At 37.7% G+C, this 20,074-nt stretch overlaps 1 protein-coding gene and 1 pseudogene across 1 annotated transcript; both read right to left on the bottom strand.

Annotated features, from left to right (window-relative positions):
- Positions 1–269: 269 nt before the first annotated feature.
- On the bottom strand, positions 270–7,645 carry LOC113076254 (uncharacterized). The gene is made up of 7 exons (XM_026248912.1): positions 6,532–7,645; positions 4,644–5,531; positions 4,374–4,556; positions 3,079–3,171; positions 2,788–2,934; positions 2,576–2,710; positions 270–1,968 (listed from the first exon to the last, which is right to left on the bottom strand). Exons 1-7 carry the CDS (start codon positions 7,351–7,353, stop codon positions 1,300–1,302), a joined length of 2,937 nt encoding a protein of 978 aa, XP_026104697.1. The 5' UTR covers positions 7,354–7,645; the 3' UTR covers positions 270–1,299.
- Positions 7,646–12,658: 5,013 nt separating this feature from the next.
- LOC113076253 (visual system homeobox 2-like) lies at positions 12,659–19,527 on the bottom strand (annotated as a pseudogene).
- Positions 19,528–20,074: the final 547 nt, after the last annotated feature.

Below are 20,074 nucleotides of genomic sequence, written 5' to 3'. Positions count from 1 at the left end.
AAAGGTTGGCACTGAAAAAGACTATACTGCAAGAATTGGCCCACATGGCTAATGCTGAACTTTCCACGATCTATTGGTCATCGTGACTGTATCAACTCTACACTGAGGATACTGGAAAACCGCTACTAGAGAGTTTGCCATTGGAAACATGTCACAGACCTTTGTGATTCAGTCTTGAGTCTATGCATGAGGACGATGTAAACAGCATATCATGACATCTATATAGCTTTGATGTAATGTTTAACCTTCAGATTTATTTCTTGAAAATATACTATTTTTGTACTTTATTACTGCCTTGAAAGCAATCTGTACCATACAAAGTCTTAACTCCATAAACTCACTCAAATGTTTTAATGTCATATACGAACATGTCCCTTTGTATTAAAAATGCTGAGATGTTTCAAAAACACAGTAAACCAGATAATATATAAAAAGTAATAAAATAGTGCAACAACTTTCCAAATGACTTTTGCACTAGACAGACTACTAAATAACAGAAACAATGAACATCTGAGGCTGCAGGCTAAGATTATAAGCACCTCGTGTTTTCTCAGTTTGTTTTACAAATCTAGAGCGTTTTCTTACAGCTTGGAGTGGCCAGTTATCAAAACCGAAACATCCCCTATGTACAAGACAACTCAAAATATCATGTTTTTGGATCAGACCTCTAGGGATCAACCAATTTCAGCCTTAAGATAAGGGTTAGTTTTCAAACAAATAAACAAACAAACGTGTCTGAATAAATGAAATCTCATGGGGTAACCAATTTAAACTGTATTAGAACTACAGCCTGGCTTGCTAACATAAAGGAACGGTTATATACAGATTTCACTGGATGGCCAACTAAGTGGACACAGTTTGACAAAAATCTTACCACAGCTTTACTGAACCTTGCTGGAGTCCATAACTTAGTTTTGGCAGATACTATTTTCTTTCCTCCCATCTGTGCATGCTGTGAAAGAATCAGTTTCCAGAATGAAAAACACTGGATTCCCTTCACAATTTAGTGTGACATCATCACTTTCCTCTTGAGACATGTAACACGCAGCTACATAGTCACGGACGCTGAAACCAATAGTTAAGATTTTCCAACATAAGCGAACCTTCTCTAAAATTTGAAATGAACAATGACTTCTTTTTGTATAAACAAAAAAAAACCCACTAATATATAATAATACTGTTTTTATACAAATTTACAAAGAATGCAATAAAAGTTCATTGAAAAAACACCATTACACTGACAGAACGTATGTACGGTGTGAATAATGGACAAAAACAGGACGTGAAGATCTGACTCCGTTAAGTCTTTCTTTCGGTTTCAATGCCTAGCAGGGCATGAACGGTCTCTAAGGGAACGCCTTCAGGTGCCTCGATGTGCATCATGGTTCCATCGGGCCCATTGACGATCACGATGCCTTTGGCGGCTAACTCTTCTGCGCTCTGCATGACGAGCCCCTCTGCTGTCTGGATAATAAATGGAGATTCTTGCTGCACCACCTGACTGGCCTCGGGGTCTTCGAGAGCGTCGTCGGTCTGGCTGTCTTGAACCTCTTGTTGAGTAGCTTCTTGCGAGGTCTTAAACTCGGAGTCTGTGCTCAGAGCTTGTTCCAACTGTTCCATTTGATCCACGATGTCCACGACGACGCTGCTGTTCAGAACCTTGGAGAGCTCTGGGTCTTCTACTGTTTTTGTGGCATCAGAATCTGAAGAAGACACTTCAGTCTCCATAGGCTCTTCCTCTGTCCTCTCTGGGACGGTGCTTTCAGTGCTCTGTGTAGCGTCCTCCGAGGTTAGATCTACAGAAGTCAAGTCCTCCAGTCTGGTCAGCACCACCTGAGGCTTCCGCAGCATAGAGCCATCAACACTCTCGTCCTTCTGGATACCATTCTGATTAACTTGATAGCCGTTGGTTTCTTCATTGCAGTTTTCTATTTTGAACCGTTTTGCAGGAGGCAACATTTTGGCATTCTAAGAACAACATAAAGAGGAAAAATTATTACTATACACAGTAAACCGTTTAATTCACATAAAACTATGACAGGTAGTCCAGAACAGCTCAAAGTGGAATGGTGATAATATGGATCTAGGTAAATTAACGTTTGCAGGAGGAACAAATCAAGAAAAAAATATATATAAAAGTGTCTACTTACTCAAGAGTTTTCGAGGTTAACTCAAAAATACATAAATTAATACTTTTTGTTCAACAAGGACACATTAAATTGATCAAAAGTAACAGTACAGTTGCAAACGTTAATGTAACAAATTATTTCTATTTAAATAAATGCTGTTCTTTTAAACTTTCAATTCATCAAACAATCAGTTTCCACAAAAATATCAAGCAGCACAATGATTTTCAACACTGATAATAAGAGAAAATGTTTCCTGAGCACCAAATCAGCATATTAAAATGATTTCTGGAGGTTCAGGCAGGCCATCAAAAGGTTTCAAACTCCCTGAATTAAATGACTAGTTATTAGACAGAAGTGAATAATTCGGAAACTGCAGCTGAGCAATGTGTGCTATGTACACTTGCATAAAGGAGTCTGCACTGGAATGATTTTTGCACAGAATGTACCTCGATACTCCGTAGGCTCTTGGTGGTCTGATTTGCTCGTGGCTCTGCTTGATTTGTCTTTTGACTATGTTGTCCTTCAGAGGAAGTCAGGAGTTTTAGTGCATTGGGATCGGTTATACCCAAGGATTGTAAAACCTGGAATGACAGAATATTTGTATGGTACTAATGTTTGAGCAGAAAGCTGCTGTGGCTAAATGTCTTGCGATACGTACTCCCATGTTGTTAACCTCTATAGCCGGACGGGAGGCTGGTGAAGTGTGCAAATATTCCAGGGCCATCTTCTTCACCTCGCTGTGTAGTTGTTCAAATTCATGGTACACGCTCGGGAACTGTTGCTTTGATGGGTAACCCTTTTCCACCTGTAGAGAAAAGCATACTGCAAGCTTGCATGAAATGCTTCCAATACATGGAATAACATGCTAGTTTACAGAGAAATGGACACCACCAGACCACCACCAAAATTAAAAACAATCTATCCCATGTTTCAGAATGTCTAAACTTACCTTCATCAGCACAAACTCCCATACAGTCATGACTCTGGCCAGACGTGGAAGCACGATCTCCATGAGATCTTCATCATCATATTGTTTAATAAACTGAAGAAAGATGAAAAAAAAAAAAAAAAAAAAAAAGGTAAAACAAAATCAACTAGGACGTTTTAAAACTCATTAATACTTTATTACTCTAATACTATAAATATCCACCTTTTTCCTCAACGCAGAAGTAAGTCTATGGGTGAGACTTCCGTTTCATTAGCCGTAAATAACGAGGAGAATAACATTCAGTAAACAGTAAAACTGTTTGCAGTTCAAACCAGTGTGTTCTTAATTAAGATAACAGATTAAAATAATATAAAAGGACACATCAATTGTCAATATCAAGCAGCAAAATGAACTGTTTTGTACAGCTAAAAATAGCTGGACACTATTGATACTGCAAGCTTTACCCATAGAATTTACAAATGGCGACGCCCATTTTTAAATCAGGAAAAAGGTGGATAGGGATGTCCACATCACAACAATAACGACTCCGAATCATTTTTTTCCAACTGATGAACAATAAAAATATTGACAGCCAATCAGAATCACACTAATAATATTCAGATAGATCTTGGTGTGAATGGTCTTTCACACATCATAACATTTAAGTACATTTTCATAATTCAACTTTTCTTTCAGACTGGGAACATAACTTGTCATGAATAATACAAAAATGCAAAACAGAAGCCTCTTTTTTTTTTTTTTGAAGTGAAGTGAAGTGAAGTGAAGTGACATTCAGCCAAGTATGGTGACCCATACTCAGAATTTGTGCTCTGCATTTAACCCATCCGAAATGCACACACACAGAGCAGTGAGCACACACACACACACACACTGTGAGCACACACCCGGAGCAGTGGGCAGCCATTTATGCTGCGGCGCCCGGGGAGCAGTTGGGGGTTCGATGCCTTGCTCAAGGGCACCTAAGTCGTGGTATTGAAGGTGGAGAGAGAACTGTACATGCACTACCCCCACCCACAATTCCGTCCGGCCCGAGACTAGAACCCACAACCCTTCGATTGGGAGTCCAACCCTCTAACCATTAGGCCACAACTTCCCCTTTTTTTTATTCCACAGAGTACTGTACTGTTTAAGAGTACTGTTATAACATTATGCTTACATCACCCACCCCAGCAGTGTACCCAGCAGTTTCATGATGTGACGCAACAAATATGTATGGTAATAAAACACAAAAAGCCCCTTTTGGCATTCAAAGTACACATACTCAGCACGCAGATGTACAGCAAACCAGATCTTACTTCTTTTAGTCGGTTCCTCTGTCTTTGTGCTTGCTCCTCCAAGGTCATTCCTCTGGGGTACTTGGGTGGCCTTCCTGGTCGTCCTCTTTTAGGTGGCCGCCCAGGCCTCCTAGGAAGACCAGGCCGTCCTGGTCCCCTGGGCCTCCCAGGTCTCCTGGGTTCTACCTTCCCAATTTCTTGAACCTGAAATATTTGATATGCAATTATCTGATCAATCAATTTCACGATCTGAGACCCCTAATATCAAGCAATCCAAACAAATCCTCTTACTTTTTGAGTACTGAGTGTTTTCACTTGACTAGTGTCGGTGACTTCTGTTCCTGAAGGCTGTTCGTCTCTAGTTTTGGAGAGGTCTTCTGCTTGAGTCGGGGTCGGGTTCTTGTCATGTGTGGGATTTAGCTTATAGTGTCTGTTCAAACCGGCGACGCCGATGTACGACTTCTCACAGGTATCACATTTAAAGGCTTTGTCGCGGAGGTTGAGAGTCACATCTGAGGACTTCTTCTTGCCTTCCTCTCCATCCTCATCCTCCACACTTATCTCGGAGTAGTCATCTGAATCAGACTGGTGGCTTTCTGCCAAGTCCTCGTTCTTAATAAACTTGTAGTCTTTCACCTTGTACTTAGGTGGTCTGGACACCCGACCAGATCGGGTCTGGATTTTCGGAGGTTTCTTCTGGCGATTTTTAACTTTTTGTGTGGTTTTTTCCACAGATTGAGTTGCGGTTTTTGTTTCCACAGGTATGACTTTGGAGGGAATTGTTACCTTGGCTGGAGAAGATGAAAGAATCGGAGACGGCACTAGGATCTTTGGGGTAGGAACAGTTGGTTTGGCTGGTGGACTCTTGACCGTGGCAGGTGCCGGGACGTGTACCTTACTAATGGGGACAGAAATGGTGCTAACAACAGGAGCTGGTTTCTGAAGGAGAAGCTGAATTGGAGGATCGCTTGTGTTCTGTAAGAAATACTGCTGCTGTCCAGGCATAGGGGTGATGTGGAAGATCTGTGGGCTGCTCAGTGTTCCTACGGTTGAAACCTTCACCAGCGGCTGACTGGCTGACAGATTCTGCGGCTGTAAAATTGTTATTGGAGTCGTCTGCCGTTGTTTATTGTCTTGCTTCAGAGGTGCCTGAACTTGAATCTGGATGGGCTCAGCTACCTAAATAATTCAAGGTGTGGAAAAACAACATGAACTTTGGAGATAAATGGGTAAACAATTTGCTTACACAGAATATCTGACTGAATGCATGCGGGACACTACTTATACTATACTACTGTAAAATAAAAAGGACTGGTTTCTTTTACAAAACTTGCTTGAGAAATCAGTGAAATCAGAAATTAACATGTGATCTAAAGTACTTGACCATTTCTTTTAACAATTTCTTTATGAAATGCACAATTAAGACAGAAAAATAAAGATATTTGTGTGGGAGAAAGGAAGTACAGAATGAAATGCTTGTGGGGAAAAAAATATACAGAAGGATGACAGAAAGGTAATCTGTGCAGAAGATAGTAAGTACAAAAGGAAGGGAGGAAGGAAGTTAGAAGGAAGGAAATGCCGAAAAAAGTAAATAAAGAAATACACATGGTAAAATGGGAGTACAGAAGGAAGTATTTACAGAAGTGTTCAACAGACCTTGTGGAAGGAAATCTGTTCAGAACAGATGGAAATATTTATGGAAGAAAGGAGGATGTATGGGAGGAAATCTGTGCAGAAGAAATTAAGTACAAAAGGACTTATTTGTGGAAGAAACGCACAAAACAAAATACAGAAGGAACTTTGTGTGGAAGAAGGGAAGTATGTACAGCAGGAAAGTAGAGAAGGATATACTTGTGGACGAAAGAATGTACAGAGGGACAAACAGAAGGAGATATGCACGGAAGGAAGGGATGAAGCAGAGAAGGAAATACATGTGGGAAAAGGAAGTGCATACAGAAGGAAGTTTCTGCAGAAAAAAGGAAGTACATAAGGAAGGAAAAGAAAAAAAAGTACAGAAGGAAAGGAAAATGAGGGAAATGCTTGTTAATCGGTTATGCATGAAGTAGGTGGGGGAAAAAACAAGAGAAAGTACTTACATTCCCATTCTACACTGTAAAAAAAAAACTATTTTCTGGTAAGTTAATACAGTTTCTACAAGTAATGAAAGACCCCACGGTACCTTCTGCGCGGTCGCGTGCGCTCCGTTGTGCGACTGCTGCAGCGCGATCTGTTTGGCGACGCTCTGCAGCTGCTGCGACGCGTTCTGCGCGACACTGACGGGCCGCGGCGCGATCGCTGTCGCCAACTGCAAGTTACTGGAGTCCAGAGCGATGTAGGACGTCGTCTGCGTCGTGACAGGTCTCTGCAATATCTTTGGGGTCGTTGTATGTGTCGCAGCCGGCTCGGCCTGGGCAATTACCTGTGCTTTACTCACTATCACCTGCTGCACGTCGACGATAGGAGAAGTGGATGGTTTCACTGCTGTCTCAGTACCTGCCACATGGACTAACTGTTGTTCTGTTAACTGCTCGATTAACTGCTGCTGTTCCTCGGCCGATAGCCCCGAGCTCTCCACGAAGCTGCCGTCGGGCTGAACGTAAATGATGGTGGTCGTCGGCGCGAGAGCGTTTAAGACTTCCCCACTTACAGTGGTGCATTCAGCAGTCACACCTGCCTCTGCAGAGGCCTGGACGTAAGACGTGATGATATTCGGGTCGGTTATCACCTCACCGCCCACGATCTGCCCGATCACCTCCTGAGTAACGTTAACGTTACCGTCCAGAGCTCCGACATCCACCGCGGTCTCGCTGTGCATTAACTCGGCGAGGCCTTGATCGACGCCCCCTTCTGCGGGCTTGCTCGCGTCTTCTTGATGATTTCCAGCTTCGGCTGCAGTTTGTGTCGTCTCGGGCTGCGGCTGAGATCCGCTCGCATCGACGTTTTCCATAGTCGTTGCAGCAGATTTGGACGCTGAATTAATATCGTCTTCATTGTCCGCCATTTTGTTTAGAGAAGCAAAACTTGCTAAATGACGTAGGAGTCCTCACAAGAGCGCGAGAAGCAGCCGTTTGCTTGCAGATGATTAATGATGATGGGAGTAATATTTGCTATATTGATTCAAAGCCCAGCCAAAAACATTTCAAATGTGGAAAACTGTTATAATCGAGACACACTCGCTAAGGTAACGGTAGCCAAGCAATTAGTTTTCCCGTCCATGCCACCAATAACTGTAGCGCGGAGGATGGGTAACAACAAAATACGTCACTTCCGCTTTTAGCGCGCCGTTCTCTCGTGTCTTTGGGTCCGTACTGTTCTGCTGCCTTTCCATGGGGAACTATTCATAATAATTTAAGCTATGAACACCCTCCTCAAGGAAAATGTTATTTTATTTGGTTTTAAAGTTCATTATGATATAAAAATGATATATACACTGATGTAGAAACAGGTTGAGTTGATTACTGCATTTTGGGACACATTTTAGTAAAATAAAATAAAAACATTTTCTGGGCAATTCCTATCACTTTTAACATTTCATAATAAATCATGTACGAAAACATTTGCATAATTCTTTCTTTGAATGGTGTGTATTTTACGCATTTCAGATTAACAATTATTGTAATTCTAGGTCTTTTTTCATTCAAAATATCAGTGCTTTTAGATAGATAGATAGATAGAATTTGAGATCAGCTGAAATTTTTATTGATTTTTAGAAGAAAAAAAGGACTGAATTCTCTTGTGATGCCTATAACACTGTTGGCTATTGTTAGTGAACAAATTAAACTGTTAACATTTTAAAGTTAATTCATTCAAACTGAAAAACTTAAAAACCTACACAATCCTCCAGAAATTTATTTATTTATTAATAAGTAAACACCAATGTATCGATGTGTTTATTAAGCAAATTCTATTCTAGTAAATTACCTATAAATTACAGCAAATGTCCAGCAGGGGGCAGGAAGAGACCACTTTACCTTCCTCAATCCACATTTCACGGTCTCGTTTTTTACATACTGCTACATCAATAAAACGAACTGAATCTTACTTATCACATTATTACCATTATTTTAATGAAACAGATGAAACAGAATTAGACGGTAAATTGTGAAGCATGAAGAGTTTAGAATGTCAGCAATGTTCTGATCAATGTAAACAAAACTAAAAGTATCAGTGTATTTAAAATTCTAAGAGAGTTGTCAAATAATATAAATGAAAAGTAATATTTATTTATTTATCATGGCATGTGTAATCCCTATAAAAATGGCATTATTAAATGATATAGCCAAAATATAGATTATATATATATATATATATATATATATATATATATATATATATATATATATATATATATATATATATATATTATTTAGAATTTACATTAAAATATAAAATGAAGTCATTGAGCCATGCTGAAAAGACAGGATGCCGAAATCAATAAATATTTCAAATATTTTTATTGATTTCAAATATATGACTGATGTATTTTACATGCATACTATCAAAGTGAATATCCTTCCTCATTTTACACCACATTTCAGATATTTTAATTACCTACGTTACTTAACGGCACAGCAGCTTAGTCAGTGATCATCACAATCTGATTAAGAAATCACTCTAAAGGCAGCATGGATTTACCACTAAGATAAATGATCTCATCTCTGGTAATCTTCATATCACAGATACAGTCCAGTTCGTCCCTCAGTCAGGCCTCTAATGGCCACCATTAGTGACATTGTGGGATTAGAAAGTGCTTCATTGTAATTCGGGATTCCTCTTAGTGAGAGTGCCTGAAGCCTGAGCTTTGATAAATCTGAAATAAAGAAACTGGTAACCGTCACAAACAGCTTGGGCAAGTCTTACTAAACATAAAAACAAAACGTCTGAATAATGAGTGTTGAGTGAATGAGTGTTGATTAAAACATGCTTAATGGTATACAAGCAGGGAATCCATTTGAGTTTTTTTTTTTACAACATTTTATTTATTAAACCATGTCTAGATTAAATACAGGGAAATGTAAAAGGCTAATATGCCTGACAGGATCACTGGGTGACAGAGATGTCAGGGATGAAGATAGAGATATTCTGTTGCTTCGCAAGCCTAGCCTTATCACCCCAGATGTCAACTAATTAATTACACAGACACTAAGTAAATTAAATTAGGATTGAATTAACAGCGTGTATCAATAATCTGTCGACAGACCTTGATAATAAGGGCATGGAAAGGATCAACAACCCAGATGAAATAGAGAGAGCGTGCAACATCCTTTCGGACGCTTCTAATCAGCACAAATCCTGATTGATTTCACAATTCACAGATTAGTCAGAAGGAGACCTATATATTTTTATTCATTAGGTTTAACACGGGCTAATTTTAATTATGTACAGTTGTAAAATAATTACCATGCTTTTTACTATCCTGTTATGTGAGGATTTTTTAATTGTGAGGCATTCAAGACTGCTAATATGAGAAAGAGTGATTGTAATCCTGGGCCTTATTCTTTCAAAATATCAGTGCTTTTAAACAGACAGACAGATAGATAGATATATAGACTTTATGAATGAATACATGAAGGATAAAGGGTTTTACAGGAGAACTAGCCTCAGTGAGAGCACCGTATCTAGGGCTGTTTTCATGCTCTCTCCCATATGTCTGTTATGCATCGCTGCTGCTGTTTAATCTGCCCAGATTGAGGCCTCTCAACTGTGTCGGATTACACTCAGTGAAACACAACTGTGTGGTCGACATACAAACGATTGTTACTCAGGCTCAAGACCGAATGAAAAACTATGTGTGTGTGTCTATATATATATATATATATATATATATATATATAAATATATATATATATATATATATATATATACAGTATTGTTCAAAATAATAGCAGTACAATGTGACTAACCAGAATAATCAAGGTTTTTCGTATATTTTTTATTGCTACGTGGCAAACAAGTTACCAGTAGGTTCAGTAGATTCTCAGAAAACAAATGAGACCCAGCATTCATGATATGCACGCTCTTAAGGCTGTGCAATTGGGCAATTTGTTGAATTAGTTGAAAGGGGTGTGTTCAAAAAAATAGCAGTGTGGCATGCAATCACTGAGGTCATCAATTTTGTGAAGAAACAGGTGTGAATCAGGTGGCCCCTATTTAAGGATGAAGCCAACACTTGTTGAACATGCATTTGAAAGCTGAGGAAAATGGGTCTTCAAGACATTGTTCAGAAGAACAGCGTACTTTGATTAAAAAGTTGATTAGAGAGGGGAAAACCTATAAAGAGGTGCAAAAAAATGATAGGCTGTTCAGCTAAAATGATCTCCAATGCCTTAAAATGGAGAGCAAAACCAGAGAGACGTGGAAGAAAACGGAAGACAACCATCAAAATGGATAGAAGAATAACCAGAATGGCAAAGGCTCAGCCAATGATCACCTCCAGGATGATCAAAGACAGTCTGGAGTTACCTGTAAGTACTGTGACAGTTAGAAGACGTCTGTGTGAAGCTAATCTATTTTCAAGAATCCCCCGCAAAGTCCCTCTGTTAAAAAAAAGGCATGTGCAGAAGAGGTTACAATTTGCCAAAGAACACATCAATTGGCCGAAAGAGAAATGGAGGAACATTTTGTGGACTGATGAGAGTAAAATTGTTCTTTTTGGGTCCAAGGGCCACAGGCAGTTTGTGAGACGACCCCCAAACTCTGAATTCAAGCCACAGTACACAGTGAAGACAGTGAAGCATGGAGGTGCAAGCATCATGTTATGGGCATGTTTCTCCTACTATGGTGTTGGGCCTATTTATCGCATACCAGGGATCATGGATCAGTTTGCATATGTTAAAATACTTGAAGAGGTCATGTTGCCCTATGCTGAAGAGGACATGCCCTTGAAATGGTTGTTTCAACAAGACAATGACCCAAAACACACTAGTAAACGGGCAAAGTCTTGGTTCCAAACCAACAAAATTAATGTTATGGAGTGGCCAGCCCAATCTCCAGACCTTAATCCAATTGAGAACTTGTGGGGTGATATCAAAAATGCTGTTTCTGAAGCAAAACCAAGAAATGTGAATGAATTGTGGAATGTTGTTAAAGAATCATGGAGTGGAATAACAGCTGAGAGGTGCCACAAGTTGGTTGACTCCATGTCACACAGATGTCAAGCAGTTTTAAAAAATTGTGGTCATACAACTAAATATTAGTTTAGTGATTCACAGGATTGCTAAATCCCAGAAAAAAAAAATGTTTGTACAAAATAGTTTTGAGTTTGTACAGTCAAAGGTAGACACTGCTATTTTTTTGAACACACCCCTTTCAACTAATTGCCCAATTGCACAGCCTTAAGAGCGTGCATATCATGAATGCTGGGTCTTGTTTGTTTTCTGACAATCTACTGAACCTACTGGTAACTTGTTTGCCACGTAGCAATAAAAAATATACTAAAAACCTTGATTATTCTGGTTAGTCACATTGTACTGCTATTATTTTGAACAAGACTGTATATATTTTTTTTTTTTTACTAATAATTAGTTGCAAAGAAAACAAATATTGGAGTACTTTTCACAAGAAAATACTATTTCTGAATTTTTTTTTGTTTCAAAACATTTCAATGTGTAACTAACTGTTTCTTTGTCATTGTTATTTTTTTGAGTAAAAAAATTTTCCCGCCAATTTTTAGATTTTAAGATGAAAGATTTTAGCGCAAATTGGCTTTTAATTAAAAAGCATTATTAGCATATTATGACATATGATACCTTAAAGGGATACTCCAACCCCAAAATGAAAATTTGTCAGCTGCACCATAAGGATACACTGTTTTCTTTCAAATCAAAGCATAAATACACGTTTGAACAGCACAGCATTGTGGTGCAGCTGACACAGAAGAGCGTAGACAGTTTGAGTGATGTGGTGAGACACAGAGGAGACTGCTGACAAAGGAATTGTTGAATAAAGTCACTATTTTTGTTTTATTTGTGTACAAAAAGTATTATCTTCGCTTCATAATGTTACGGTTGAAACACTGATATCAGATGGACTATTCTGACAATGCTTTTCATACTTTTCTGGACTTTGACAGTGTAACTTACTTGGCAGTCTAGGAGACGTTCAAAAGCCTCCAGATTTCAATCCAAAATTTCTTAAATTGTGTTCAGAAGACGAACAAAGCTTTTACGGGTTTGAAATGACATGGGAGTAAGTGATTAATGACAAAATTTTCATTTTGGGGTGGAGTATCCCTTTAAACACAAATTAAACTGATGTATTTTATGTTCTCCGCTTATGACTTAAAACACACTTGATGTAAAACAGGCTAGCATTGTTCATCTTTTTTTAATAATTTGTATTGCATTTTACATGTTACGAAAAAAAGCACATAATAAGACTACAGTACATCAATGTATAGTTCAAACAATACTGTAGCAGGCTATCTTAATTTACAATATATACAGCAATACACTCTATTACAACTTTAACCACTGCGAATCTGAAGACGGGTACTGTACAAAAGAAAAAAGAAAAGCATTTAAGTCCTGTTATTTCAAAGCTCAGTAGGAGTTTTTGACCAATACATTTCTGATGACAATATTACTTTATACTGAAATTAGATCATAAATATACAAACATTTATGGTTTTATTCAATTGAGAAATTTAGCAAATGGCACCGAGGAGGCTGCCAACATGATAAATGGGTGTTATATTTATACATAGAATTTTTATGGCTAGAATTTTTGAAGTCCTTTATTTGAAGAAAGAAAAAAAAACTATTAATCACTGGCATGATGGACTGATGCTGCTATCAAAATACTGCAAATTTCTAAATGGTTTTGACCTTGCTAAAGTGAAATAAAATGCAGAGGAACATTGAGAATCAATTAAAAGTCCAGTGCTGTCCTGGGAACAGTGCAGGAAGGGAAGAGACAACAGCACAGATATTTGCACACTAAGCCAATGTTTTGGATTGGAAGAATTAACAGTGCATCATCTAAGAACCTTTTTCCTCTTCTTTTGTGTCTGACTGTTCGCTGGACTCCTCTGTCACCGACGTCTCCATTTTGTGCTCTAGTCTCTCCGAGGTAACCGTTCCCAGCACTTTGGCACTGTGCTCCTGTGCTTTTGCCCTGAGAACAGCAATACTGTTCTCCCTCAGTTCCTCTTTGGACATGGGTGACTCTGTCCTCCTTTCCTCAACCTCAGCCTCAGCCTCTTCCGGTTTGGGATTGGTCGGTTTCTGAATGACATCTGACTTCTCATTTGATTGGACTGCAGCAGTCTCCAAGGACTTCTTGTGCATCCCTGAAAAGAATGGTGGGTATTCGTGTTTAGAAAAGCAGCTGGTGGTAGGAAAACCATCTTGAACTGGAAACAGCAAGAGACAGATTTTAGATTTAGTAACAAAATAGGACTAATCTGAGCCATGAGAGTCAAACTGCATTAAAAATAAATGGATGAATAAAGAAATGCAATATTCTTTTTTTTTTTTTTTATAGTTTTTTTATTATAATTTAATCATAGTAAATTCTGTAGATTTATTTACAGATATCTAATGTGGTGATAGTTGTGTAATGTTACTGGTTAAAGATTTATGTATTTATTTAATATTTTATTTTAAAGAACAAAAAGTCAGTTGTGTAATGTTACTGGTTAAAGATTTATGTATTTATTTAATATTTTATTTTAAAGAACAAAAAGTCAGTTGTGTAATGTTACTGGTTAAAGATTTATGTATTTATTTAATATTTTATTTTAAAGAACAAAAAATGCAGTCATATTCAGAGGGGCCATAGTAAAACTAACAAGCTTTTGTTTTGTGTAAGAGCAAAACAATTGCCAGAAAAAGACAAAAAAATAAAGATAACCATAGTATAGTAAATACAAATACAGATAAATAAAACACCATTAAATAATAAGTATAAAATTAAGTAATTTATTTAAGTAGCAATTTAATTATATTATAAAACTTTTTATTGTATTTATTTTTTACTGGTTCTTATATTATTTTAATACAGGAAGTAATTGCTCTAAAAAGTGGTAAAATGTTATTTAAAAAATTTCTGTGAGACGTCTGCTGCATAAAAATATAACCCTTAAATTATCAGCTGAGAACATTTTTGTAAATGTAATCAAAACGCTTAATTTACAGCATGTTTAAATTCAAAAGAAGCTTGTACTGGTTAGGTAATATTGCACCTTATAGATTTGACGCTGATCTACTCTCCATAAAGTAAGTCTCACAGTATAACTTGTTGAAACTGAACAGTGCTGGGTGACAAATTAAATATTTAGAGTATAAGCAATTCTCGAAATTATTAGAGCGGAACAGATTTAGAGAAGAGTCTTCATGAAAATGTTCTTGTAATTCAATTAAAAATATATCACTTTCAATTTAGAAAAACCTGTATCATTAGTTATGATGATGAATAAAGGTCCATTAGTTATTTAAAATAATAATAATAATTATCATTAAATCAATTCTTATTATGATACAAACAAAAAGTCTTAATATGCTGGGATACCTAGAAGCCAGGGAGCACAGGAGTCCATGATGCCATCTTTAGCAGACTTCAGTATGGACTCAGGCAGAGGGATGGAGTGACGCACCATGGCACCGTAGAGCCCGTATTCAGCCATCACACTGCTACGACCCCAACACTTCTCCGCTTTCTCCACTTGGCCCTCCGATTTTGGAACCACACCTGCATATCATTTATTAATGGTTAAATGTAGTCTCTTTGAGATATCTGAGTCGGATGGACAGAATCACATTCAAAAGATAAAAAGTAAAGGGTAGCTAGGCCTATCAATCTGTCTAACATTGGTGTATGTGTGTGTGTGCATTTCACTGAAGAAAGATAATCATTCAGGTTTTGAGCTAATCAAGCAGCTTTCAACTTGCAAATGTAAAGTAACAAATATGTAATTTACATCTTTTCAATGTGTGCCCATGAAAACACTAATTTTTATGAGTAGGCTATCTTTGACTATCACCTCTCATTGGCTAATTGGAGCCATATGTAGTAGGCTACTGTTATAGCTTTTATCGAGCGAAGAATTTAAGCAGGCATGCATGATAGTGTCCATTTGAGCTAAACGACGCGACGCACGCGGTCGAGTTGTGTCATGACGCGGCGCGAGCGCAGCTCTCCAGGAGGTGGAGGGGCTCCCGGGTCCAGAGAGGCCAGACATTGGATAAGAAATTATCAAAACCATTTTCCAATCTTTCTGGTAATGCCGATGACCATAGCCCTCATCTCATGCAAGATACTTTTTGAGGAGAAATTGGTTATTGGGCGCTCAAAAGAAAGCGGGGGGAGACAGCGATGAGAGACGACCCCAGGGGCACGCGCAAGCTGATTGAAAAATAAGTTAATTTCGAGTCCAATCGATGGTGGACAGGCGGGCAAATATCACGGGAAATTAAACGAGCAGGACCCCTGAGAGCAGCGCTATTGACCCGTGCTAATACATTCAATGTAGTTATTTCATTTGAACTCCCCTCATCTCGACACATCCCTTCCCCTGCAGCACGGCGAGCTTTTCTCATTTAACTAATTACACTCCGATGAGAAAATTAGATGTTAATTTTACTTTGGATTGAAATAGAATTATTTATTTAATTCCGTATTATTTATTCACCGAGAGGCACTGTAATGAGAAGGAAATTAAAAGGCATGCCAGCAGATGGATGGTTCAGGTCACACAGTAATCTTCTTCCGCCTTGATTGCTTGATTAGGTCGTTAGCGCCTCTCTCTCTCTCTCTCTCTCTCTCTCTCTCTCACACACACACACACACACACACACACACACACACACACAGAGAGAGAGAGAGAGAGAGAGAGAGAGAGAGAGAGCGCGCAAATTGTTACACAACTGTGGCTTATGAGATATTATCTGTCCAAGGGGGATGCTCCACTTGATCGATAAATGAATTGTAAAATGACTTTTATGGTAGTAGACTTTGTTAAAGGTTTTTGGTATTTTTATAAACGGAATAAACCTAGGGCTATTCCAAAGTATTACTTTAGTTTAAATATTAAAGGTATGCTAATTTCGAGGCGCCATTTAGGTTTCTTCGCAGCGCAAATGTGTAATTTTGCACCATTATATATCATAGGCTACATCTGTTATCTAAGAAGACTATAGTACGGGATATGTGCATTTATAATCAAGTGATACACGGTGCTGTTATTTGCCATGCTTTATCGACTGAACTCGCGTGCAGAGTTTATAGCGATTAGACTATTTCATGACAATCTTGTAGGATCAAACTTGTGTTATTATTTGAACGTTTGGTAGCCGAACCTTGTGGAAACATACGCTTACCTATGAAAAATAAATATCACTTCACCTGAAATTAGCCTGCCGACTAACCCTTAACCCACAAACCGACTAAATTAATCCAAGACACTTCACCATTTCCTTTTTTTCGCCATTTCCTCAGATCACCACACTGACCACTGAGAGCACATGTGATCTTTCTGAAAGTCAGTTCTCTGAGAAACCAACTTCCGGCACGATCAACAGTAATATTAATGGGTCAGGCGCTATGAGGAAAGGTTTTGAGGCCCTTCTGAGAAACCTCAACTGGTGCTTTATTTTTACATACTAAAAGAAATGAGTTTTTTCGTCTGGCATATTAGATTTAGCTAGAGAAGAGAGGCTATACCAACCCAAAATGGATTTATTTTATTGTATTTTTATACGGCTATATTAGTCCTGTTCGATTTCCAATTTTTTTGGTCTACATTTTAATTGTAAATGGTTATTTAAAACATAATGATAACTGCCTAGTTAGTCATGTTGCTGTGAAAACAGGAAATGAAGCAAAGGGGAAAAAAACGAAAGAAAAGATAGAAAAGGCTAACGCAATTCAAATAATTATACAGGAAAAGAAAAAAAAGAAAGAAACACCAAGATTATTTTTACTTTACTTTATAGTCCTACATCAATAACCGCAAATAGCTTACACGTCAAAAAAACAAAAGTTAAATGAATACAGGCGCATATAGCGAAAATTATTAGTGTAGGCTTTTTATTTAATAAATAAAAAAAGAGTGGTCGAAGAGAGCACACTGTCGTTATGTAATATCCTCATTTAATTCAAAAGGCGAGTGTAAATAGCTCTCTACCTGTATTCTGTCCTCGGGCAGCTCGGTTTTCATGGCCAGCATTTCTCTGGCGTACACATCTGGGTAATGAGCCTCGTTAAACGCCTTCTCCAGTTCTTCCAGCTGATAAGATGTAAATATTGTTCTACAAAAGAACAACATTTAGTTGTATTAGGAAAGCAATATTAGAAACATCACGCATAAATTATATTTTGACAACTAGTCTACAAAAAAGGGACTATCCGCAAATGTCGAGGTTAGTAGGCAAGTTTTCTTTCAGGTTTTAAAATATAAATACAGACGTGTCTATTATTTCGTTTTAATTATTTTCATTTAATTCTTATCATATCATTTTATTTTTTAATTTTTAGACCTGAACATGTCAAACGCTAAATCATAGGCCTGTGTTTATAAATTTAATTTATTCCAAATGCCTCTTAAAATATAATAGCATAAAAATACAAATTACTATTATTATTATCATTATTATAAAGAAAAACAGATTTTGACTGCCTTTTAAAACCTACGAACCTTTAACTCGTTACGAAAAAAAACGAGTTATCTCTTAAAAAGAGGACAGATCTTGGGCATTCACAGTTAGTCTGTTCCTCAAATGTTATTTTCCAGTTGATTTCAAACTGGCCATGATTGCCAAAACATCGTTACTCGTTCCTTTTTTTTTTGTTGTTTCGGCTGTTTAATAAAATAATTATATAGATCACTGTTGTTTTACTGCCATTTAACATTCATTTTATTAGCGTTAGTTACCTGTGTCGTCGCTTTTTTCTCTTCTTGCTCTGGCTCAGTGAAGATTTTGATATTTTCCTTTCACTTGAAGAGACATCCTCTGAATCTGTAACATCGGGGGAAATGTTATTTAAAATGGCTGATGTAAAAACATTGAAATATTTTGTTTTGCAACAGTTAGCCTGTAGGCCTTTAATTTTAAAAGCAAAATTGACGTTGTGACGATGATCATCACAATTACAATTATTACAATTCAACATAGGCCTAAATAATACGATTTAAAACAGTCAACAAGTTGAAGGCTTTTGTTTACGACACATTTCTAAAAAATAAAAATAAAATAAAAATAATAGGTTTTAGAAACAGAACAGAAAAAACAATAATAGAGTAAGGCCTTCGGTTTACGAAAAAAAAAACCTGCACTAAACTGATAAATTGAATCAGTAGTCTTATAGGATGAAACATGAACTTCACCTGAGCTTGCAGACTGGTTTGTCTCCAGCGGCCTCACTGTCCTGTTGAGCGGCTGTAGATGGACGTTATGCGCGTCTGATAGCACCTCAAGAAACGCGGGCTGGCTGTAGAACGACGGAATACCTCCAGGCCCAATTAATCCCATCCCGACCCCAACACTAACTCCAGCTGGCCCGAGCATCGACCTGCTGGCTAGAAGGTGCGCTCCGGCGGGGAACGAGTCCAGTGTGCTCCGCGGAGCCGAGGACGGCTCTTTATTTAGTCCCAGGATCTCCTGGATGCCGAAGCCCGTGCATTTGGGTGGATGTGTGCTGCTGCTCTTTGACAGATGTGGATTGTTATTTCCAATGTTCTTAGCGGCACACACTGATTTTGATTTGTTCAAACTTTCCGACAAAACAGCCCCATCCTTTCCCGTCATGATGCCTTTGAGACTATCCCCTTCTTCACATACGACTCGGTCCCTTGTGCACAGACATCCACGGCGCAATACGCATGATCCCGATAGAAATTCTCCTTTTATCCAACAGGTCCATCCCAACAAGGGTCAAAACTCAACAGCCAATCAGCGGCAAGGAAGTGATTTAGAATTCCAGAGGATACAGGATGCTACTCTGCCTGATTTTATGCATCATGCCATGTCATTCACATCACATTTTGCTTGCAATTATGTGTTAATCAGACATTTAACCGAAATTAGCAAATAAAATGATCACTTCGAATTTCGAATTAAATTTACTGTATTGAAGTATGCTAATAATAATAATCGTCGATACCAAAATGTTTGTTTTTAGGCTTCAACATGGTAAACTTTATCGATCGATTATAAACGACTTTAGGAATCTATTTTTTTTTTCGTGAAGCCTATATCGTAAAATAAAAGGAAAATGTCTAAAATATAAAACGACATCTGTAATCTATCACATGTCGTCAGCAATGGCAGAATATATATATATATATATATATATATATATATATATATATATATATATAGTGGCAGCATCGCCTGATACACCAGACCAAATAAAATTGATAAATAAATAAAAATTACAAAGTAGTGATTTTATAAATCTGTTTTATAAAACTAATAAATAACTCAATCATATGATATCGAATGTTTGTCACTGATATAGTTTTTCTTAGATATTTTAAAGAATTCCTGTTGAGGTTGAAGGATTCAGCAGATCGTATGCAATAGAAAATTCGAGGACTTACAATTCTTGTATCGCTATATATATTCCTCTTTTGCAAACCTTTTGGCCTTAAAATAAAAGGCTTCGATCATAAGTGCAAAGCTCTAAAGGAGAAGATAAATGGCTCATTCAAATTAGGATTTCTGAGATTATAAAAAACTCGTGGCAAATGCTTATTTCCAAATTAAATGGATAAATTGATAAGG

This window comes from Carassius auratus, unplaced genomic scaffold, assembly GCF_003368295.1.
Source record: "Carassius auratus strain Wakin unplaced genomic scaffold, ASM336829v1 scaf_tig00019462, whole genome shotgun sequence".
Lineage (NCBI taxonomy): Eukaryota > Metazoa > Chordata > Actinopteri > Cypriniformes > Cyprinidae > Carassius > Carassius auratus.
Note: the sequence above shows the minus strand (reverse complement) of the source record. Positions and strands in the feature narration are given on the sequence as shown.